The sequence below is a fragment of the Bos javanicus genome, chromosome 9, assembly GCF_032452875.1.
Source record: "Bos javanicus breed banteng chromosome 9, ARS-OSU_banteng_1.0, whole genome shotgun sequence".
NCBI lineage: Eukaryota > Metazoa > Chordata > Mammalia > Artiodactyla > Bovidae > Bos > Bos javanicus.
The window spans coordinates 28,035,395-28,061,504 of NC_083876.1; the positions used below are offsets into that span (position 1 = coordinate 28,035,395).

A 26,110-nucleotide genomic window follows, 5' to 3' on the forward strand; every position below is an offset into this window, starting at 1 on the left:
CAAAGGTCCGTCTAGTCAAAGCTATGGTTTTTCCAGTAGTCATGTATGGATGTGAGAGTTGGACTATAAAGAAAGCTGAGCACTTAAGAATTGATGCTTTTGAACTGTGGTGTTGGAGAAGACTCTTGAGAGTTCCTTGGACTCTCAAGGGATCCAACCAGTCCATCCTAAAGGAAATCAGTCCTAAATATTCATTGGAAGGATTGATGCTGAAGCTGAAACTCCAATACTTTGGCTAACTGATGTGAAGAACTGACTCATTTGAAAAGACCCTGAAGCTAGGAAAGATTGAAGGTGGGAGGAGAAGGGAATGACAGAGAATGAGGTGGTTGGATGGCATCACTGACTCAATGGACATGAGTTTGAGTAAACTCTGGGATTTAGCAATGGACAGGGAGGCCTGGCATGCTGCAGTCCATGGGGTTGCAAAGAGTTGCACACAACTGAGCGACTCAACTGACTGACTGAACTAAGGCTAGTTAGGACATTTTGGCAATGATGTAGTCAATGTGCATTAGGATCTGGTATTAGTCATGAAATTGGAAAGAAGGGATATTATATGAGCACTATTATAAAATAGATTCTATGGAACTTGACAACTGTCCAACTTTACAAGGGAAAAATTCAGAAATTATCTAATAAAAAGTTTTGAATCTGAGTACTAGAAGAATATTGGAGGAGGAAAGGGCCACCCACCCCAATATTCTTGCCTGGGAAATACCATGGAGAGAGGAGCCTGGTGGGCTACAGTCCATGGGGTCACAAAGAGTCAGACAAACTTAACTACTAGACAACAACAACTAGAAGAATATTATTTAATATAAATATGAAATGATAAAAATGAAAATGAGTAATAAAATGAGTAATAAAAATAAAAAAGAAAGATAAAAATAAACTATTTTGTGAGAGGAGACAAGATTAATTTTAGACATATTTAAAGTGCTGTGGCACATGCAAGTAACATCAAGTAAATTAAGTCAGACAAAGGCATGTATCACCTAATTTTACTCATGAGTAGAATATAGAAAACAGAAAACTAAAATAAGTCAACAAAGAAAACAAAACCTAACATGTAGATAGAGAGATAAGAATCGTGGGGAAGGTGCAGCGGGGATGAATGTGTAAATACGATAGTAATGATTGGAAACTAAATTTTTGGTGATGAGCATTCTGTAATGTATTCAAAAGTAGAAATATAATCTTGTACACATGAAAGTTACATAACATTATTAATCAATGTTACCTCAATAGTATTATATAGTAAGACATAAATACTAAAGCCACTAGCTTTAATTTGAGAAAGCATCTTTTGGTATCTTTGTAATAAAAGTGAGATTGAAGTTTGCTATAGGCTGGAACTTTGCAGGTAAATTAAACAGTGATAAAATAAATAAAAAGAAAACAAACCTGAAACTATGGAAAACCAACTTCTCCACCTCACAGTTCATTTCAGGATTCTCTGTCCATAATCAAGGCATTACTGTATAAGAGTGGTAGCTACTTTGTTTCCTTAGTAGCTGGAATCTCTGAAGGTGTGCAGCACAAATCTACTTTTTTCCCTGAAATAGACCCCTCCAAATGTTGATCAATATGAATGGTGTGATCCAAATGGTGTGATCACTCATCTAGAGCCAGACATCCTGGAATGTGAAGTCAAGTGGGCCCTAGGAAGCATCACTATGAACAAAGCTAATAGAAGTGATGGAATTCCAGCTAAGCTACTATCAAATCCTAAAAGATGATGCTTTGAAAGTGCTATACTCAATATGCCAGCAAATTTGGAAAACTCAGCAGTGGTCACTGAACTGGAAAATATCAGTTTTCATTCCAATCCCAAAGAAAATCAATGCCAAAGAATGTTCAAGCTACCGCACAATTACACTCATTTCACATGCTAGCAAAGTAATGCTCAAAATTCTACAAGGTGGTCTTCAACAGTATGTGAACCATGAACTTCAGGATGTTCAAGCTGGATTTAGAAAAGACAGAGGAACCAGAGGTCAAATTGCCAACATCTGATGATGGATCATAGAAAAAGCAAGAGAGTTCCAGAAAAACATCTACTTCTGCTTTATTTACTATGCTAAAGCATATGACTGTGTGGATATCAACAAACTGTGGGAAATTCTTCAAGAGATGGGAATACCAGACCACCCTATCTGCCTCCTGAGAAACCTGTATGCAGGTCAATAACCAACAGTTAGAACTGGACATGGAAAAACAGACTGGTTCCAAATTGGGAAAGGAGTACTTCCAGGCTATATATTGTCACCCTGCTTGTTTAGCTTATGTGCGGAGTACATCATGCAAAATGGACTGGATGAAGTTCAAGCCTGAATCAAGATTGCCAGTAAAATGTCAATAACCTCAGATCTGCAGAGGACACCACCCTTATGGCAGAAAGCGAAAAGGAACTAAAGAGCCTCTTGATGAAAGTGAAAGAGGAGAGTGAAAAAGCTGGCTTAAAACTCAGCATTCAAAGACTAAGATCATAGCATCCAGACCCATCCTTTCATGGCAAATAGATTGGGAAACAATAGAAGCAGTGACAGATTTTTCTGAGCTCCAAATTCACTGCAGATAGTGACTGCAGCCATGAAATTAAAAGACACTTACTCCTTGGAAGAAAAGTTATGACAAACCTAGATAGCATATTAAAAAGCAGAGACATTACTTTGCCAACAAAGGTCCATATGGTCAAAGCTATGGTTTTTCCAGTAGTCAAGTATGAATGTGAGAGTTGGACCATTAAGAAGGCTGAGTACTGAAGAACTGATGCTTTTGAACTGTGGTGCTGTAGAAGACTCTTGAGAGTCCCTTGGACTGCAAGATCAAACCAGTCAATTCTAAAGGAAATCACTCTGGAATATTCATTGGAAGGACTGATGCTGAAGCTGAAGCTCCAATACTTTGGCCACCAGATGCAAAGACCTGGCTCGTTAGAAAAGACCCTGATGCCAGGAAGATTGAAGGCAGGAGGTGATGGGGGTGACAGATGATGAGATGGTTGGATGGCATCACTGATTCAATGGACATGAGTTTGAGCAAGCTCCAGGAGATGGTGAAGGACAAGGAAGCCTGCAGTCTATGAAGCCACAAAGAATTGGATAGGATTTAGAAACTGAACAACAAAAAAAGCCTGATATTACATGCAGAAGACAACATGCAACCAAGTTGGTTTTATTTCTGGAATGCAATTTCAAAAATCAACATAATTAACCATAATAATATAAAGGGAAATTAAACCTTTCATAAATGATGCATTTGATGTATTTCATATTAATGTAGAAAGAAACTTCCCTATTCTGAAAATATATATACAAAAACTATTAACAAATATTATACTCAATGGAAAAAATGGAAAGATTTCTCACTGAGAATTGGAAAAGACAAGGATGTCTGCTATCAGCACTTGTATTAAACATTATACTGGGTATTCCATCCCTTGCAATAAAGTGATAAAAAGAAGTAATTTGTACATAAATAAAAAAATTAAAAATATAACTTTATTCACAGGTGAAATTGTCTATTTGAAAAATTCTTTTTTAATTTTTTTTAAATTTCTAAAGAATCTACAGGTGAACTCTTACAACTGAGTGAATTTAGCAAGTTTTATATAAAACTTTTCCCTTTTTTTGCTCTAGTTAATATCATTAACTTTTTGAAAAGATCATGGTCATTTACACTGCAGACACTTTAGGTTTTCTATAATTGTTTCTTCAGAATATTTTTTAATATGTTCTTTATATCCCATGTTTGATTAAACTAAATCTTTGGCTTAACTTGATTCCATTTGAATGCTTCAGCAAGGGTACTTCAGAGGTGATACTGTTGTATATCATATTGTGTGTCATTAGAAGCACTGAATATCTGGATGTCCCATTATGGATGAGTGGTTCTAAGTTTCATCAGTGTGTTAAGTTGGTAACAACAAAATTTTCGCTTCAAAGTTGCAGTTTTCCCTGCGCAGCTCTTGAGGGTATACTTGGGTATTATGGCAATATTCAGTTTCCCATTCATCCTTCTTCTAATAGTTGCCAATGTCCTCTGAAGATCCTTGCTTTAATCAGTTATTTCAGTACATTGACTTTGTCTGAACTGTATTTCTTGGATGTATAAACAGGTAAACATAATTTTACTGCTCCACCAGCAGCAGTAAAATCTCAGTAGTTCATCGGAAACAGTACCAAAGTGACACTTTTTTTTTTTTTTTTGGTTACTTGTGATTTGGGATGACTTCATTTAATATTTAAGCAAATCTCAAGCATGACTACACTGTCCTTTGAGCTGATTAAGTGATATTAAGCATGAATTTAAAGGAGCACTTAGTTGACATTTTCAAGATGCCAAGTGGTTCCAGCAATAACCTGGAATGTAAGTCGATTAATCATAATCCTGTCAAGCAGAACTCCTCACAGAGCTTGTTTATCAAAGCAACATGTAAGAGAATAAAGTGGGAAACAGTATGTAAAAACTAGTAAGAAGAGGGCAAGGGATTATTTTTATTTCTCTAATTCTTTAAGAGCAGACTTATAATAGTAGGTTTCTGTTGAATTATAGAGAAATGAGAAGTATTGAAAAAGCTTTAAAATAGTCTATTTAGAAGAAATCTTTGGCATTGAATGAGTTACAAGATGCCTTTTAGTGCAGAAGCAGCATTTCCATTGGAACTTTTATTTAAACCTTATCTCTGCTTTGCAGCTGTACCTGGAAAGAAGGAAGAGAAAACAACCAAGACAGTGGAGCAAGGTAAAAAAAAATGAAGGAGGTTGACATTATCTTCTTTAGAAAGACAACAACGTGAGGAGGAAAGCACTGGATTCAGACAGGCGGACGACAATAACCTTTAAATCGATTGCTCTCTATCACTGTCCTTGCATGTTTCTCTCTGCCAGGGAGAATGTGAGGTGGCAATCTGGGTTTTTGTTCTTTTGTATAACTAAACTCTGAGTGTAAGTTCAGAACAGGAAAGCTCCACAAACTGCTTAATTACATCAAGAAAAATGCTGAAGATTGTTGGGAATAAGGAAAATTTTCAGGCCAGTTGGTAGACATTTTTTCCTGTGTGATTTGTGGTTTTAACACCACCTGGCTGATCATAGTTTAAAGAACAGAGATGAAACAATTCTGTTTATGCAAGAACAATTTCTACTGCTTGAAAAATAATATGTTAAAACAAAGTGAAAAACCAGCAATACAAGTAAATTACTTGAGTCTGTATTATGACTTCAGCAATTGATTCTCCCAATAAGTCTAAAATTTCAGTGTTATAAATCACAATGCTATAAATAATGCATTTTCTTTTTACTTATGCAGCTATATAATAAATATATCACTCTAGAATATGCTTGAGGAAAATACTACAGCACAGTAGAGTAAAAGCATTTGAGGTGATGTTGTACCTTCTGTTAAAGCGCACATTGCTAATAATTTTAATTGTTGTTCCCTCAATCCTTTGGCTTTTAATACATTATAGTATTATAATATTTACTATTAATTATAATCGGTAGATGAGGTTAAAACTAGCATAATTTTGTCAAGAATAAAATGAAAATAATTTCTCCTCTTAGAGACAAATTCCTAATATCAGAAATTTAGTATTTTTACACAAATATATTAAGAAAATCATTCAAACCCTCACACTTCAGATAAGTAAACTAAGTTAAGGATTGACTAATTTAAAAAATTAGTCAAGGATTGATTTCCTTGGGCTTTTCAAGATAAAAATCACATTAAATCACATTGAAAAAGTTTTCAAATTTGGTTTCTGCAGACTACCTGGGCTTTTAGAGTTCGGTTGAATGTTCCTGTCAGCCTCTTTTTGAGGTGGATACATTAGTCTCTGAAATATAAAGGTGAGGTGTAGGAGCATGGATCCCATTCTCAACTTGTTGGCTTTGACAAGATTCTGGGCCTAAATTTCTTCTCTAAAAAACAGGGTTTATTATTCTTGACCTGCCTGTCTGACAAGATGTGGAGTTCAAAATACATGTGAAAGGATATGAAAAAATGTAAACTCCTAGTTAAGTATTTAGGATTTAGGAGGCCTTTTCTCTTGTGAAATCCGCTTCAGTATAAGTGAGAATCAAATCACTTTGCTTTCATTAAGCTTCATAATTTTTCTCCTCGCTAGTATAAAGGTATGGGCTGCTCATCTTATGGCATTTGCAAATTGCTTTTATAACCACAGCAAATTAAGAGAAGACTGACTGGAATATAAAATGCCCACACTAATAATAATACCTAACATATAACTGATTTAAACACAGATTGTTTTATTTCTTTTTACCTTCATGTTGGTGTCAGTTTCATTAATTATATAATGTTGCCTCAGAAAGTTCAGAGACTGGAAATGGCTTTTAGAGATATGAATTTACTCCTTCAGATGATTTTATAATTCATTCTTTTACTAAATACATTTTATTTTATAAACACACTCTTGGCTTATATAAAAATGAGTCTTTCAATGACTTTTTAATATTGATTTAGTAAATCGTTTCAATTTTAAATATTATAAAGCAATGGCTTCATATTTTTTAACTATACAGATCATAAAAAATAGAGTATTTGGATAACTTGAATGTTTTTGTGATGGTATATTTATGACAAATAATTTATATGAAAATATATTTTGTGATTTTAATAAATTAAGAAATTTATGTGAGAATAAATCACTTACATTCTACAGATTTCATCATAATATTCTAATATTTATTCCTGAGATGATGTTTGACTATTGTGTAATTCTCTTCTTTATATAGATTTTAGTTATATTTAGAAGTATAAGTAATCTGAAACTAGTTCATAATGCACTGAAGTACAATTAAATGGTTTATAAAGAGTTAGTTTCATTAATTTAAATTTGAACTTACAAACTCTACTAGGGACAAACTTTTACTCATAATTCTTAATAGGTTTCAAATACATTTTTTGATCTATGTAAAATTGTGTATATTGAACCTCTGGACCTATTCTGCATTATGATTGTTAGGGAAGCATTGATTAAACTTTATGCTATGGAAAATTCATATAGTGATAGGTGAAAAAATTTTACGTTAATGTAATTCAGTAAACTGAACCTCATATTATGTAAGAATTAGAAATTTAGTTAATTTAACTTTTGCAAAAGTCTAAAAGTATACCTCTAATTTTATCTGTAGTTCATTGAGGGATCATGTGGTTTTCAGTTGTTCTTCTCATAAAGATTGTACTTGGCTAGACCAGAATTTTGAGTGTTAAGAAAATCTTTATAAATTTCCCCACTTTAAAGATACACACATACACACACACCACAAACACCATTAGCAATTTCTCTTTGTTTAGAAAGCAGTTACCTAGAAGCATCAGGAGACACAAATATTTTCCATAGTACATGTTGCTGTCCTTATAGTGAGAGCCAAGGAATGCCAAAGATAGAACATCACAACACACTCTACTGTATGAGGATTTGTTTTTATATTTATTGTATATTATATCTGGAAAGAATACATCACATTTCATTGGTGATATAGTCACTAAGTCATGTCCGACTCTTTGTGACCCCATGGATTGTAGTCGGTCTGGCTCTTTTATCCATGGGATTTTCCAGGCAAGAATACAGGTGTGAGTTGCCATTTCCTACCCCAGCAGAACTTCCTGACCCAGGGATTGAACCTGCAGCTCCTGCATCTCCTGCATTGCAGGCAGATTCTTTACCACTGAGCCACCAGGGAAACCACTTCAGTATAATTTCATTTTATTAAGCTTGGTTAATTCACATTTCATTAAGCTTGGTTTATTTATTGTTTGATATTTAATTTATCATATTTAGTGTACTTTTTTCTCCTTGGTATTAGTTTTCAAAATTGACCTGTCCTCCTAACTCCAATTTCCCTCTCTCTTTTTTAATCTTGCTCTCTCTCAGAAGAAAATCTTTGGTAATATTTGCTTGTTACTAGGCAGAAGATCAAAGCAGGCACTCTCAGGAAGCATTCAGTGATGTCTTACTTACCAGGGCACGGCAGGAGACCAGTCAGGACAATTAACTTTAATGATCTGAGTTGTAGATTGGAGTCCCAGCATCTCCTTGTTTCTAATTTTCTTCCTTCTAAGTGATTTCAATCTAACAGTGAGTGAAAAGGTGAAGAAAATAGTAATAAATCAAATCACTCACATATCATCTTTCTTTTTCTTTCATTCATACCTGTGCATGATATCACTTAAAGCTTTCTTTAAGAATTTATTCTAAGGGACTCTGACAGTGCTGGCATGTAGGAAGTATTCAATAAATACTTGTGGGTTAAATAAAACATAGAGGAATTCCTCAAGAAAGGATATTAGGTGATGCAGATTTCAATAATCTGTGTCTCTAATACTGTACAATTATGATATTTTAGTAAATCACATGTGATTTCTGAGGCGAAAGTTGCCAAATATCTCAGAAACCAAAATATAACTGATTAAATTATCCAACTACCCTCATTTTAAAGTAAAAACTCTAGGTGAAATTAATAATTACATCTTCTGCTGCTGCTGTGCTATGCTGTCATGTCTGACTGTTTGCAGTCCCGTGGACTGTAGCCCACCAGGCTCCTCTGTCCATGGAATTATCCAGGTAAGAATACTGGAGTGGGGTGCCGTTCCTCTCTCCAGGGGATCTTCCTGACCCAGGGATCGAGCCCTCCGCTCTTGCATTACCTGCATTGGTAGGGAGATTCTTAACAACTAGCACCTCCTGGGAAGCCCAACTAAATATTAATTGATCATTAATTACATCATTATTATGATCTTTGTAGAAGGTATTCTTATATAACAAAACTGCTTGTGGTGAACCATCATATGGATAAAAATTTTTAATAAATTACATTTTAACAATTGTACCTTCTATATTGTGAATTTTTTAAAAACTTAAAGTGAAAGAGAAAATTTACTAATTGCCCAGTGAGGTCAATGTATAAGTGTAAACATAGCAACATTAGGCCTTATCCTTATTGTTTGTTCATGATTTTACAATTATAGAGCTGAATTAGCTGATCTTACACTCCTTTGAATTATAAAAAAACTTATATTCACTGAAGTTTTCAAGTAGTATATCCCTTGTATCAGAATATGAAATCTCTAGGAGAAGGCTGGTCTAGAATGACTTATTTCTAAGATTCTAAGTCTCAAATGTTAAGGGAAAACATACTTTATAAACTTGGAAAATTTAGTACCCCAAAATTAAGCTGAAAATTTCATTACAGAAATATTCAGTATAGTTTTCCATCCTCTTAACAATTAAAAATCACTTCAAAATCTACTTAAGTACAAACATGACAAAACTATTCATGAAAAATGATTAAATAGAATTTAAGTGCCTATTAACCACCAAGAATAAGTTTGAGCACAGTAATTTTATTAAGGGTAAAATTAGAGAGTGTGGGTCATAAATACATCAAATGCAGTTCATTTCCTGTAATAAAAATTGTATTTTGCTTAAAATGAAATATTTCTAAATTTGTAAGTATAGTGATTTGTGTCCACTTGAGTTTTTGTCTTTCTTTGGCTTTTTTGCTATTGTGTAAACAGTGGTATCCCACATCATTGTATTAGTGTTTTAAACTGTCGCAGAAGCAAGTGAAACCCAATTGCTATTTACATACTTTGTGTATTTGTCACTGTCCTCAGACACTTTTCAGATTCTCTTCTATTCTTTGTAAATGAACTGGTCTATTTAGAACCTGTGATATGTATTTGTTGTAGATTGATCTCATACTTTCAAGTGAATGTTAATAATATCTACAGTAGTGATTTCTCTGACAGAAACTTATTTAAATAATAAATGTTTATAATTCATGATGTGTCAACATTATAAAAAAACAGAAACAATTTTACATTTAAGATCAATGGAGTAAAACTGAAAGTGTAGTTGAAACATCTTGTATTTAATTATTTGCTTAATGTGTGTTATAAAATAACCTATTTTCACATGTGGACTAAGTCATGCTGTTGACCCTCAATAAATGTTAAATGATAATAATAACACTATTGATTCCTGTGAATTTCAAACTTTTGACATTAGTTTGTGCTTTGGTTGTTTAATATTTATTGAGCGCCCACAACAGACTAGGCGCTGGGAATGGGTGTGAGGAGTATGGAGTGGGCTTCGGAGAAAAGATGGTCTATACACAGAGCTCATGAATCATCTGTAAAAGTGAGCGTACTCTGCTTGCTTACATATTTCGTATATTTTCAACAGGATTTTTTGCAATTTTCCACTATCTCATTTGCTCACATATTTCACCATTTCTTACTCTTGTTTTAATACTTTTAGAATGTGCTCACAGTTGTTTGACCTCATGAATGGCAATTTCTTTCTCATCCCTTCTCTTTCACCATTTTGTTGTTGTTTAGTTGCTAAGTCATGTCTGACTCCTTGCCGCCACCCCCGCACCCCACCCCCGCCCCATGGACTGTAGCCCGCCAGGCTCCTCTGTCCATGGAATTTTCCCAGGCAAGAATACTGAAGTGGGTTACCATTTCCTACTCCAGGGAATCTTCCCAACCCTGGCACTGAACCCATGTCTCCTACTTTGGCAGGCAGATTCTTTACCACTGAGCCACCAGGGAACCTTAGGATATTCTATAGTCAAGTTAAAGTCACACAGAGAGATATAGTGTAATGTCCACATTCCAGTTTTCATTTTGCATAATTCTGCTTTTTGGCTGTGAAAATGAACCACTCCTCTGCCTAATGTGACCTAGGTGCCTATCTTTTTCATTCCTTTGCTTAGAGACTGTGGGCATTTCATGGAGAAGCACACTAAAACTGTAAGATTATCCCAAGAATCTCTCCATGTACTTTATTACTAGGATCACCGCTTTTACCCCCAGCTTACCTTTCTAACTCTGGACTCAGAGGAATTAGCTGTTAGATAAGCCAAATTAAGTCACCTGACATTACCAGAACAGACAGTGTATCCAGGGATAATGTGTCCTTCTCTGTCTATGGTGGCTTCCCTGGTGGCTCAGACGGTAAAGCGTCTACCCACAATGCGGGAGACCAGGGTTCGACCCCTGGGTCTGGAAGACTCTGTCTATACTTTACCCCTTCCATGATTCATCGAAGTACTTTCCTAATGGAAATCGTATCTATCTTTTAGGCTCCTAAAAACAACACACTTTTTACATCAAGCATATACTCTTGCTACATCTATCTTTTAATTATGGAACTTTGTCTTGATTTAAGGTCCAACAATCTTTATGTAAACTAATAGAATGTAGTTATATACCATTTCTAAAGCCCAGTCAAATCAAAGTGAAATATGAAGAAAAGTTATCATATGCTTTCTGAATTTAATGACAATGCACTTCGGATTTCTTTTGGCAATACTTAATGTAATTTAATAATTTTAAAGCAATTTAAAGTGCATATTTTTGATCATCATTTACATCTTAATATTAAGTTTATGGTTCTTTAGAAATCCCTAAATCTATAAAAGACCATTCTCATCCTCTTTATAATAAAAATTCTCTTGCAAATCTTATTTTTACTCATGGAAAATTTTGATCACTAGCCCCAGAATTTGGTCAGTAAAAACTATTTTTAATTATTTGCTATAGATATTTGAAGATTACAGTTTTGTTCTCCAAACAGAAAAATTGACTTTTGTTTGTTCCTTTGCTATTCTGCACTCAATACAGTTCAGTTCAGTCTCTCAGTCGTGTCCAACTCTTTGCGACCCCATGAATCACAGCACGCCAGGTCTCCCTGTCCATCACCAACTCCCGGAGTTCACTCAAACTCATGTCCATCGAGTCGGTGATGCCATCCAGCCATCTCATCCTCTGTCGTCCCCTTCTCCTCCTGCCCCCAATCCCTCCCAGCATCAGGGTCTTTTCCAATGAGTCAACTCTTCGTAAGATGTAGCCAAAGTATTGGAGTTTCAGCTTCAGCATCAGTCCTTCCAATGAACACCCAGGACTAATCTCCTTTAGGATGGACTGGTTGGATCTCCTTACAGTCCAAGGGACTCTCAAGAGTCTTCTCCAACACCACAGTTCAAAAGCATCAATTCTTCAGTGCTCAGCTTTCTTCACAGTCCAACTCTCTGCACTAGAGTGTATAAAAAACTGAGGAAATGCTTTGTAGTGTTTACCTTATAACATACCATGAAAATACTTCCTTACAAACTCAAGAATATTGAGCTTCTAATTTTGTCTCTCTTTTCTATTGATATTTGCTTTCACTCCTACTTTTATTCTGAAACAACCTATGGGTTTGTTCTCTTTTTTCCTTTAGGGATTTTTAATAGAAAGTATATTATAAGCTGCTATGCTACAAACCTAAGTAGCCAGAACAGAGGTTGTTTGGGGAGAATTTTTTTATCCCTTCTTTATTGAATTTTTTCTTTTATGTATAAATTCATTTTCTACCAAAAGCCTATTCAGGAAAAAAAAAAAAAGTAGGCATATACTATACACTAACTTGAATAAAACTACTTAAAATCAATTGCTATGTCATATCCTATAATAAATTAATGGAGTTTAAGCTAAAAAATTAATTTAAGCTAAAATACTCTAAAAATCAAGTTGCAGATTTTATCTGAAATCATCTGCTCTGCATAAAAAATGCATTGTTACTTTCTTCTAATTGTAAAGTACACATTATAGATCAACTAATTTCAGGAATAAACATGAAAAATTTTCACCATTCTACATAAAATTTAGTTGCACTTAATTGACTATATTACTGTCCCAGTTTTTTTGTAGAATGATGGTATATTATATGTTAAAGAAAAGCAGTTTTTAAAACCTGAAAATTCAGTGCAGATACTCCTTTGGAATTATGAAATGGCAAAATATAACTCAAAATTTTTTCATCATTTTGACTTGCAAATTTGGGGTTTCATTTCATTTGATTTCATATCAGAAAGAGCTACTAGGTCAGGTAACTCATAAAAAGCATCTACAGTCTCATTAAAAGTCTTGGCAATAAAAATCATGGTCATCAATTCTTAGCCTGGACTTAACACTTGTACTGTTGGTCCTTGAAAAGAAATAGCTGTTAAAACCTAGTAATGATTAGAAATACTAATTTGCCTTAATAATAGAGCATACAGTTATCTCAAAATAAAACTTAAGGCTTGGTCTATCCCTTATAAAACACCAAAAAAATTTATTCTGTGACATTAGGCTGGTTACTTGCTTGAAAGCCTTCTTTACAGGCTGAGATTATTTTACTAAGCATTCTGTACAGACTTTTCCAGTCTTAATATTGTCTAATTCTCATTTGTAAGAAATGTCTCCCATGCATGAAACATTTCCACTTTGTCCCAAATGCTGAAGAATAAACTTATTTTTCTGATTGCAAGTACAATCTGTGCAAATATACAAACAGGAAAATCAGATTCAGATTCTAACATGAAAATACTTCTGAATATTATATAAATCTACTAAATAGAATCCTAATATTTGAAGTATTTACTTCACTTGAATTTCAAAATGTACATGTAAGTTTTACTTAAGTTTCAAAAACTACATCTCTGGAGCAAAGCATGCCATTGACTGTCCAGTGAAATGACATGAAGATTCTCTAAATATTAATTTAACCATAAGAATCAGTGATAATGATTCAGAGGGTGCAGAAATTCTGCCCATAACACACTCACACAAAAGAATCTATAAAAAATGAAACAGAAGAAGATATTGTCTCAAGAGAGAAGAGAGTGTGGGTAGCACAACTGTCAGTGAATTGTGGTTTCACTATTGGTTTGGACTATTTCCAAACAAAATAAAAATGACTTTCTAAGTATTGTCAGTCAGTTCAGTACGTATCATATTCTCCTATGAGCAAAACTTTATTTGCATTGATACAATAACAGAAAAAAAATTTTCGACTTAAGATTTTTAAAGACTCGTCATCACTCAGTTCAGTTAAGTTCAGTTCAGTCACTCAATATTGTCCGACTCTTTGTGACCCCATGAACCACAGCATGCCAGGCTTCCCTGTCCATCACCAACTCCCAAAGTTTACCCAAACTCATGTCCATTGAGTTAGTGATGCCATACAACCAGCTCATCCTCTGTGGTCCCCTTCTCCTCCTGCCCTCAATCTTTCCCAGCATCAGGGTTTTTTCAAATGAGTCAGCTCTTCACATGAGGTGGCCAAAATATTGGAGTTTCAGCTTCAGCATCAGTCCTTCCAATGAACACCCAGGACTGATGTCCTTTAGGATGGACTGGTTGGATCTCCTTGCAGTCCAAGGGACTTTCAAGAGTCTTTTCCAACACCACAGTTCAAAAGCATCAATTCTTCAGTGCTCAGCTTTCCTTATAGACCAACTCTCACATCCATACATCCTCATCACTGGAAGGATATAAATTCAAATTCTCTAGCAAGGTACTGAAGATTTCCTTACCACCAACCCTCAGTGTGACTTCTAGCCTTTGCTTATATGCTTCTCACTCATTTTGTACACCCACCAATCATGCCATCTGAATTTTCACACTACATTGTTTTCTTATGTTGTTCCTTGCATTGGAAATGTCTTTCCAACTCTTCTTGATAACAGATTTTATATGCAATTTCATAGTTGACCATAGATGCCAGTACTTCTGTGAAGTCTTTTCTTATTGCATCAGGTAGAGTTTGTCAGTCCTGCTGTGAGCTCGGAACTCTGTGTATGTGTATGTGTCTCCATCATTCTACTTAATCTGTCTATATGAAGTTCTTCCAGCATGGACTGAACTCCAGGCAACCATCTTGTTTTCCCAGTTCAGAATCCAAAAGAGATACTGAATAAATATTCATTGACTAGATCAAGTTTACCTTTTTAAAATACCAAAATGAATTCTGTTGTTCCAAAGTGAAGAAATTTATACTTGGGTTTCTTGTTCTGCAGAGTTTCTTGTTGTTTTTTACTCCAACCAAAGCCTTTTTGAGACTCTAAGACCTCAAATTTCTTTTACATGCACACATACAATACAAAGTTTAAAGTACTATTAAAGATTTATTTTTTAATTTTTTTTCTCTTTTTTTTATTTTATTTTTTAACTTTACAATATTGTATTGGTTTTGCCATATATCAAAATAGAAGTCGAAAACATTACCAAGTCAAATTAACAGTGCATAAAAAGAATTATACACCATGACCAAGTGGGATTCATTCTAGGTAAGCAAAACAGGTTTAACATTTGAAGATAGATTGATATAATTCATCACATCAATAAGATAAACAAGAAAGAAACTCAATAGATAACAGAAAATCATTTGACAAAATCCAACAACTATTTATGGAAAATCTCTCAGCAAACTAGAAATGAAGAGAAACTTCCTCAACTTGATAAAGAATATCTACAATTAAACCTACTCATAACCTCATATTTAATGTTGAGTCACAAAAAGCTTACCCATTAAGATAAAGAAACAAGGCAAGGATATCCCCTCAGCACACTTGTTCGACATTGTACTGGAAGTATTAGTTAATGCAATAAGACAAGAAAAGGAAGAAAAGACATACCCATTGGAAAGAAAGAAATAAAACTGTCTTTGTACATGATATGGTCATCTATTTAGAAAATTATAAAGAATCAAGAAAAACCTCCTAAAACTAATCAGTGATTATAGCAAGGTTGCAGGACACAAGGTTAATATGTAAAAGTAAGCTGCTCTATGTTCCAGCAATGATAATTGGAATGAATAAAATAAAAAATGCAAGACTATTTACATTAGCACCAAAAAGGAAAGACTTAAATATAAATCTAAGATATAATCTATTCTATGTTCATGAGTAGGCAGGCTCCAAATTGTTAGCATGTCAGTTCTTCCCAACTTTATCTACAGATTCTATGCAATCATGATAAAATCTCAGTGGTATTGACAAACTGATATTATGAATATCAACAAACTGATCCTAAAGTTTATACAGAAAATAAAAGACCCAGAATAGCCAAGATAACATCAAAGGAGAAGAACAAAATCTTAGGACTACTGGACTTCAAGACTTATTATAAAGCTACAGTAGTCAACAGTGTGATGTTGGTAAAAGAATCAACAAACAGATTGATGGAACAAAATGGAGAACCCAGAAATAGACTCACAAAAAATACAGTCAACTGGTCTTTGACAAAGAAGCAAAAATGGAAAACCTCAGAAATAGATTTACAAAAAATACAGTCAACTGGTCTTTGACGAAGAAGCAAAAACAATTCAATGGAGAAAGGATAGTATTCTCAGCAAGCCATACTAGAATAAGTGAACATTCACAAGCAAAAAGAAAAAGAAAGAATCTAGGTAAGAATTCTACATCCTTATCAAAATATTAGCTCAAAGCAGATCATAGACCTAAATGTAAAACATAAAACTATAAACTCCTAGAAGATAACATAAGAGAGAATCTAGGTTATCTTGGGTTTGGAGATTACTTTTTAGATACAACACAAAAGACACAACCCATAAATGAAAAGTTGATATGTTGGACATTATTAAAATTAAGTATGCTCTGCAAAGCATACTGTCAAGAATATTTAAAGAATAAAACACAGAATAAGAGGAAATATTTGTGAAATACATATCTGGTGAAGGACTGTTATCCAAAATGCACAAAAACCTCTTAAAACTCAACAACAAGAAAATGAGCAACCCATTCTAAAAACTGGGAAAGGGTCTGAATAGATACCTCATCAGAGAAGATATACAGATGGAAAATCAACATATGAAAAGATGCTCAATGTCACACGTCATTCAGTTCAGTTCAGTTCACTTTAGTCGCTCAGTCGTGTCCAACTCTTTGTGACCCCATGAATCGTAGCACGCCAGGCCTCCCTGTCCATCACCAACTCATTAGAAAATTGCAAATTAAAACAATGAGATACCACTATATACCTATTAGAATGGCTAAAATCCAAAACATTGAAACATCAAATATTAGACAGAATGTGGAGCAGCAGGAGCTCTCATGCTTTGCTGGAGGAAATGCAAAATGGTACCGACACGTTGGAAATCAGTTTGGTGTTTTTTTACAACTAAATATACTCCTATCACATGATCCAGCAGTCATGCTCTTGGTGTTTACCCAAATAAGTTGAAAACATATGTACACAAATATTCCAGCTTTAGCCTGGCTGCAAGCTAGAAACCAACAAATGTATTTTTCAATAGGTGAGTGGATAAATAAATTCTGTTATGTCCATACAAAAGAATTTTCTCCAGTGTTAAAAATGTGTGTGCTATCAGGCCATTGAGGGACATTAAATTCTATTTCTAAGTGAAAAAAGCCAATCTGAAAAGCCTGCAGATTATATAACTCCAACATGACTTTCTGGACAAGGCAAAACTATGGCGATAGTAAAAAGTTCATGGTCACCAAGGGTTTAGGAACAGTGAGGGTAGTGCAGAAGGGATTTTTAGACAGTGAAGCTATTTTATATCATACAATTATGGTATATGTATGGCATACATTTTTCAAAATCCATATAATTAACAAAATCAAGAATGAACCCTAATGTAAGCTGTGGACTTTGGTTGATAATGATGTATCAATATTGATAATTATGTATCAATGGTAACAACTGTACAGCATTAGGGATTTGATGATGGAAAAGGTCATTTATATTAGGGGAGGATGTATGTGGGAACTCTCTGAACTTTTATTCAATTTATTGTAAACAGTAATCTGCTCTAAAAATTATTATAGTTCATTAAATTAAAAAATTGTATGGAGGAACTTCCCTGGTGACCCAGCGGTTGAGGGTCTGCCTGCCAATGCAGGGGATGTGGGCTCAATCCCTCATCTGGGAACTAAGATCCCACATACCACGGGTCAGCTGGGCCCATTCTCCACAGTTACTGAGCCTGCATGCCTAGAGCTTGTGCTCTACAACAAAAGAAGCCACCATAGTAAGAAGCCTGTGCTCTGCAACCAGGAAGGAGCCCAACACATGGCAAATAGAGAGAGCTGTGTACAGCAATGACGAAGAGGCCATCGCAGTGAAGACCCAGCACAGCCAAAACTTAATAAATAAATAAATCAAAGACCAGGAATGCTACTAAAAAATGTATGGAAATCTCAAAGACTGTATCCACCAAGTGAATTTCATAGTACTATATTTTTACATTTCATACTGAATAGCAGAAGGATTTATTTCAAAATCTTATTCATTTTGTTATATTAGTAATATTAAGTTAATATTTTTCTTATAGTCAATTATATTTCTTCAAATTATATATATATATATATATATATATATATATATCTCCTCATGAAACAAGTTTCATATTTGAACACAGTCGACAAGGAGACATTTATCAAATCACACATAAATGTGTTCGTAGAAGATTTCTAATTGAAAGAATTTCAAAGACAACGTAGAATATATACAATATTATAATTGTCATAGAAAGTATAAAATATGTTATATTTAAAATGAAGAGATGATTAGTGATTTTTGCAACAAATTAATTGAAATTAAGTATACAAATATAGGTGTGTGAGGTTATTAAACACTGGAAATTCACCATTTGAAATTTCTTAGGTTAAAAAAAAGCAAATTGCTACATGAAGTAGAGTTGAAATATATATAATTTTTTATTTTTATCCATGAATATCGTCAAGTACTAGTGATTTCATTTTACTTTGATAACTTAGCCAACTTGGGACGGCAAAGCTGGGAAATTACTAACCATGAGAGGTGATTATATGATTATTAGGCTTTTGTGTAAAGATTCAAGAGTAAATTTTCTGATAAAATATGGTCACCATAAATTTGGCTAATTTATTCAACAAATAGTTACTAACTTCCTAGCATGTGCCGAATGATATGGTCTCTGCTTTAGGAAAAGAATTTTGAAAGCTCCGACAGACTGGCAGTTATGAAGAGCATTGCTGTGAGGTGGTGGTGCTAGTATGCTCACTCTTCACTTCTAGGAGCCGTCTGTGCTGCTATCAAATTTATCTTCCAGTGTGCTCCCAGCACTTACTGTAGTAGTTTAGCGGTCATTTTTATTCTGATGGTCTGGGTTCAAATTTCCCACTGCCATTTAGTAGTTGTGATATTGGACAAGTTATTTACCTCTCTTAGATCCTACTATCATATCTATAAAATCTAGATAACGTCCACCTCCCTGGAATGGGTGAGGAGTGAGAGATCTGTCCCAGTCAACTCTGGCTGCTATCACAAAATATTATAGACTGGGTGGTTTAAACAGCAGAAATTTATTTCTCACATTTCTGGAGGCTAGGACGTCCAAGGTCAGGTGCCAGCCAATTTGGGTCCTGATAAAGTGGCTCTTTCTGGTGTGCAAACAAATGTCTTACTATATCCTTCTATAGTGCAGAGAGGGAAAGAGAGGGGGAGAGAGAGATTGAAGAGAAACGTCATCTTTTTCATGTCTCTTCTTATAAGAAAGGGCACTAATCCCTTTCATGAGGGCTGCACTCTCATGACATGATCACCTCCCAAAGGCCCCACCTCCAAATGCTGTTGCATCGAGTATTAGGCCTCAGCATATCAATTTCAGGATGAAACAAACATTGCAATCATAGCAAGATTTTATGTAAAAATGTCTAACCATAAGAAACAATACTTCATCATCATATGTGAATACACAAATGACCAAGACCTAACTTTGTCTGCCCTTAAGGAAATTAATCGTTTAACAAAGATTTTCTTCTTGAAAGAATCATGAGAAATTTGACATCTTAAGTTGAACATGATTACATGAGAAAAATTCATGGCTAATAAAGTTTTCTTTGAAAAACAAATTCTTTAGTGCTCAGAGATTTATATTCCTAAGGTGTCCCAGTTTACCTCAGCTCCCAAAATATAAAGGAATGCTTATTTTATTTTTTCAATAATTGCATATTACTATTCTTCCTAAAAGAGCTGATCATAGATAAAGTAAAATGTACCCCACTGAAGTACACTGCAGAATTCTGATTAGTATTCTCTTAGACCCAAGCTACAAAGCTGGATCAGAATTCAGTCAAAGGAAAATAGTAGTTCGATGACTTCAGGAAGTCCCTCAGCTAAGGTAATTTGAAGAACTATATTACTATAGGAAAGAGTTTGTCAGAAGTACTAGAATACTTAGTCCATTGGACAAGACTTCTGTCGCCATGGTCATCGCAAGCTACACATTAAATAAGTTCTATATCTGTTGTTTTGAATTTCTACGCCATGCTTCACGTGACAGTTTTAACATGGTGACACAGACTAGCTTGCCTAGAACCAGACAATGCTTGAGTAATTGAAGGAAGCTCTTTAGAGATGCATATACAGAATTACTGTTTAGTCGTTCAGTCGTGTCTGACTCTTTGCGACTCCATGGACTATAACACACCAGGCTCCACTGTCCATGGGATTATCCAGGCAAGAATACTGGAGTGGGTTGCCCTTTCCTCCTCCAGGGGATCTTCCTGACCCAGGGATCCAACCCTTGTCTCTGTGTCTCTTGCATTGACAGGCAGATTCTTTATCACTGAGTCCCCTAGGAAGCTAGCCTATAGAATAAGGTAAATAATTAAATGTATCATTAAAACAAAAACAAAATTAAAAATGGCTTCCTAATCAAGTTATACTTACTTAAAAGTTAATGAACAATGTCCCGAGTAAAATTAAACACTGACAACATCTTTTCAGGAACATCCCAAGTTAGTATTGCATAAAACATCAAAATATATTTTTCCTCATGGGAATTATAAGCATAGAATGCTAAACCATTTAGACAACTTGAAAATTCTTTTCTTTGTATTTGTTTATAAAATATATTTTAGAGCTTGAAAAGGATATAAAATATTGTAAAATACTTTTTCTAAAATATCCCTGATTGTCACTTTTATGTTCAGATGAACAAAAAACAATGACAGATGCATGTAGGGCATTGCATATTAAATATTTAAAAATCATACAATTGATCACAATTGAATCACTGTAGAAACAAGGTAAGATCACCTTAGGAAGCAATAGAAATGCAACAATTTAACATAATTTTTGGTGTGATGTACATGATCTGAGGAATTACCTATCATTGAACATAAGGATAGATTGCTCCAGATGTTTCTTTAAAACCATTCTTTCCATCAGAAGGAAAAAAAAAAAAGGATACTTGATCTTATTCATGATGCTCATGAAACAATACCTCAAATCAGCAGACAAATTATATATTTTCAAAAGAGGAAAGAAATAAAATTTTTGAAGTGATATTATTGAGCCCTTTAGTAGTGCTAGCTGGGAAAGAAAGGTTAAGAATTTTGAATTTTATTCCTCACATAGCCAGGAAGTCTGAACTGCCTGACAGTTCTGTTAGGATCTTTTATACCTTCAAATTTTAGTTTCTTTTTTGCATTTTAGCTACACTTAACATTGACATCAAGCCACAACACTTCTACATAAATAGTTTTGTTAATATCCTAATGTCACTAATAGAAAATTGGTATTGATCATTTGGAACAATGAACAATAACTAATAGCCAAATCAAAGGTGGTGCTAGTGGTAAAGAACCTGCCGGCCAATGCAGGAGATCTAAGAGACATAAGTTCAGTCCCTGAGTTGGGAAGATCCCCTGGAGAAGGAAATGGCAACCCACTCCAGTATTCTTGTCTGGAGAATCCCATGGACAGAGGCGCCTGGGTGCTACAGTCCATGGGGTCCCAAAAGACCGGAGTGACTGAGCATAAATGAAAGATATTATTAATTATTGCCATCTCCTTTATACACATTATTTGATGTTCAAAACAATTATGTGCTGAGGAGGAACTCTAGTGCTGATTTCTTTTATTGCATGATTGTCCATTATTTCCGTTTTTTGTTGTGCCTGTTTCACAGGTCTTTTAAAAAAAATCTTGCAGAGAGAAACAGTGTTGTTATATATACATTTTATCTTTTAGAGGATAATGTTAAAAGAAAAAGTAGATGCTATTTTCTATTTATTTGTCTTGATTAGATATATTCAGGTACCTAAATTAAAAAGAAAAATCCCTGAATTTTTTAAATTGAATATTTTTCTTTTTAAATTAATACTTTTATCTAGTAAAGTATAATATTTAAAATTTAGTTTGCTATTTATAGCTATTTTGATCACACTTTTTGTGTGGTATTCATCTTTAAACATCTGGCAATAGTATAACTGGTAAAATTAAGTTTCCTTGGAAAGAAAGTTATGACCAACCTAGATAGCATATTCAAAAGCAGAGACATTACTTTGCCAACAAAGGTCCGTCTAGTCAAGGCTATAGTTTTTCCAGTGGTCATGTATGGATGTGAGAGTTGGACTGTGAAGAAAGCTGAGCACCAAAGAATTGGTGCTTTTGAACTGTGGTGTTGGAGAAAACTCTTGAGAGTCCCTTGGACTGCAAGGAGATCCAACCAGTCCATTCTAAAGGAGATCAGTCCTGGGTGTTCTTTGGAAGGACTAACGGTAAAGCTGAAGCTCCAGTACTTTGGCCACCTCATGGGAAGAGTTGACTCATTGGAAAAGACTCTGATGCTGGGAGGGATTGGGGGCAGGAGGAGAAGGGGACAACAGAGGATGAGATGGCTGGATGACATCACCAACTCGATGCACATGAGTTTGAGTGAACTCTGGGAGTTGGTGATGGACAGAGAGGCCTGGCGTGCTGCGATTCATGGGGTCGCAAAGAGTCGGACACGACTGAGCAACTGAACTGAACTGAAAATTAAGTTTATTATTATCAATATATGAATTGATGTCAATACAGGCCAATTATGTGAGATTGGATTTAAAACATGCAGGTAAAAAGTAACACAGGACATCACTTTTTCTTTTAATTACATATGATTAAGAAAATGGTTTTAACTTTCTGGTTTATTTTGCTCTTATATACCTAGTTTTTTAAGTCAAGTTTATCTATGTGACAAAAGCAAATAAGATTTATTTAGAGCCTTTAAAAAAATTTTGTTACTAATTGTATTGATAGTTTCCATTTATGAATGAGACTTTAAGCTGCTTTGCTTCTGCATGAAATATGCACTTCATTTGTATTCCCAGCTGCTTGCAAGACATGTCTGTTACCGAGTCCAAGCTTGCTCTCCTCAACCACAACAAGCCAATAAATAGAAGAGATGAGGTGTTGAGGCAAAGAATACAACTTCATTAGTAAAGTCGGCTGACGGAGAAGATGCCAGACTAATGTCTCAAATTAACCTTTATCAGGATCTGGATGCCAGGTTCTTTTATAGAACAAATGTGGGCAGAGGTGAGGAAACAAAAGTAAGAAAGCTATTAACCTTGCAAACATCTCCTAGAATGGCAAGCCTCAGGCAAGGGATGTGTTCGTTTATTCCTCACTGCCATCCACAGATGGACAGGGTCCTGAACAAAGGCATTTTTAGTCAGGCAAAAGGGCAGAATTCTCTGAAGCAGACCATTATGTATGTTTATAATAACAAAAGCAAAGAAAGGCAAGTGAAAAAAACAGTTCCAACATGGAGTCAAAATTGGCTTTTCCCTGCAACATGTCATTTTTGGGTATCTTGTTGACACATGAAATAAAATGCATTCAAAACAAAGATAATGTCTTCCTCCAAAGAACTCTGTTCCCTATGTTCCATATCACAATTGATGGTAGATTATCCTTCTATGAATCAAGAATTCCTGGAGTCCTTTTTTTACATGATCCTCAGCTTTTAAAAAATCTGAGTTATGTCCTTCACCCTGATAAACTGTTTTTATTTCCTGACCAGTGAAATTCTAGTCTACTGAAGAACCTAAACTCAAATGGCATCTTTTCAGCAAAAACCTTCCCCAGTTTTAATAGTAGAACTAATCTTTTTTTCTGTTATCTGTTTGGCTGTACTGGAGAACTTGTAATGTGCATGGTACAATATTTTTCTATTTACTAGCTGTTTCACATACTGTTTCTATGTACAGACCACTTTAAGACTTAGTGATATAAGACAGCTGATTTTACTTTCCTCATGATTTAGAGGATCAAGAAGTTCAGGAGGGATCAACTGAGCAGTTTTTCACTTGGATATCTCCTGTGATTGCAGTCAGTTATAAGCTTGGACTGTGGATATCTAAAGTAATTTGACTTCTGGATGTCCAGGACGGCCTGCTTAGCTGGCTGGCAGTTGATGCTAGCTCGTGGCTGGGAGCTCAGCTGGGGCTGTTGAACTGGATTGGTTGTATGTAGTCTTGCCAGCCTGGCGGTGTCGACTGGAGTATTCACATGGAAGCCAGCTTCCCCCAGAGCTAGCACCCCTAGAGAAGCAGAAGCAGATAGAAACCACATGGTTTATCCTGATTTAGCTTAGGAATTCACACAGCAACACTTGCACTCTATTCTGTTGATTACAAGTGACTCAGCCAGACTGGCAGACTGTGCAGCCCACGCCTCCCCATTCTCTCTTCTGTCCTAAAACGTCCCTTCAGCTCTGTTGCTCTTGGTCTAATTCCTTGCCATCTCTCAAGCTCTTATTCTGTGCCACCTGCCAGAGCCTTTCCTGATTCTATAATTGAGCTACCAGAGCCAATATCTTTTTGTTTGAGTTCAAAGAGACATTTAATTCAAGTCTCATATTTCCCATTTATTAATGAGAGCTACATGACCTTGGGAACATGATTTAATCCCTTTATGTGAAAAGCAAGGGTAATAACTGAACCAAAATAACTTTTAGGGCTATTGTGAACACTGTGTGACTAAATAGAGAGCATTCCCTGTGATACCTAGTGAGTAGACAATATTAGCTATTATTCTTATCATATCTTCTTTCTCCGAAGCCCATAGAATTGTATTTGTATATATTTCTATCTACCATAATCTGCCCCTTATAATAATTTGTGGGCTTATTTTCTATCTTATGCATACTTAGTTCAATATGTTACAGGCAATTTATCCCAGTAGAAACCTCTATCTTGAGTATCAATGCAGAGCCCCTAGGTTCTTTATGCCTCAGTAAACACAATGTAAAGAACTTGCCATTTTTCTCTGTTATTCCTTGTAACCTTTTCTCCTCATGATTCTTCTTGCAGAAATTAGAAAAGAAAAATCTGGGAAGACTTCTTCAGTTCCGAAGGATAAAGGTAATAGAGTCAATTTAACATAACACTAGAAACGTATTAACAAAAGTATCTGAATGTGTCCACAGTACGTCAGTCATCTCCTTGCAGGTTTGTGGGTCAGAATTGCATATGACACTCATATATTTGAAAACTTTTGTTTATTTACCTGTCCCTAAATACTTACTTTCTGTTCACCATGATCTAAAAGTATGTTTATTATAATTTCTGAAAGAAAGGAAAAATGATGAAAAAAAATTAAGAATGAAAGGGTAAAAGAAAAGTGTTAAAATGAAAGTAAAGGATATAAGAAGGACTTGCTGCCATGCCCTCTGGTTCTTTTCTTTCTATCCATTCATTAAATCTGTATTTACTGCATAATCTTTCCAAACCTGCTAATCATTGGTGAAACAAAGATGGCAAAGCTAGGAATAGGGAGGAAGACTTGGGAATTGAAATTCTGAATTCTGCTATTTTCAGACTCCTAGTCATGTGCTGTCTGCTTTGGTGTTGTCAGGTTCCTGATTGCTATGGAAGAGCATAACATTCTTTAAATTTTCAACCTCAATCTCTTGAATGAATTGACTTTTCTCTCAATCCATCCAAATTCCAGGACTCTTTCTAAAAATAATGTCACATAAAACTTCAGGTCTTTTCTATTGAGGTCATAATCAAGTCTGAGGAATTAGAGAAGGCTTTTCTGAAGAAGTTATATTAAATTCAAGTATGAAGGGAGAGGAGTTATCCAGACGAAGATGTGAGGATTATTTGGGAGAAGTACACAAGCAGGGCATCTGCTCTTTGCCAGGCACATTGAATTCTACTTTATATATTTTGTTCTGCAAATTGTGCTTTATATATACATTTCAGTAAGGAAGGAAGGAAGCTGAGGTATATGTAATTTAAATTACTCAATGTCACACTGTGGGTGGGAAGCAAAAGCAAGAATCAGAGTCAAGTCTGCTGGATTTAATACCCCTTTATTCCATTTTAACACAGATATTGTCTAATCCTTAAACAAAGGCTCTTTTTTTTTTTTTAATATTCCTCAAAGCACCTTTGCTTTGAGTATAGAGCTCATTACCTATTCCTGAAAATCTGTTTGACATAGACAAATGTCTATACAATGT

At 34.9% G+C, this 26,110-nt stretch overlaps 1 protein-coding gene across 50 annotated transcripts in view; it reads left to right on the top strand.

Annotated features, from left to right (window-relative positions):
* Window positions 1–26,110, top strand: part of TRDN (triadin) — a 415,136-nt gene that overhangs the window by 303,385 nt on the left and 85,641 nt on the right. For all 50 annotated transcript variants that reach the window (XM_061427426.1, XM_061427397.1, XM_061427384.1 and 47 more), the window contains 2 exons: window positions 4,702–4,749; window positions 24,954–25,004. In XM_061427426.1, the coding sequence (XP_061283410.1) occupies window positions 4,702–4,749; window positions 24,954–25,004 (99 nt within the window). The remainder of the gene's footprint in view (window positions 1–4,701; window positions 4,750–24,953; window positions 25,005–26,110) is intronic.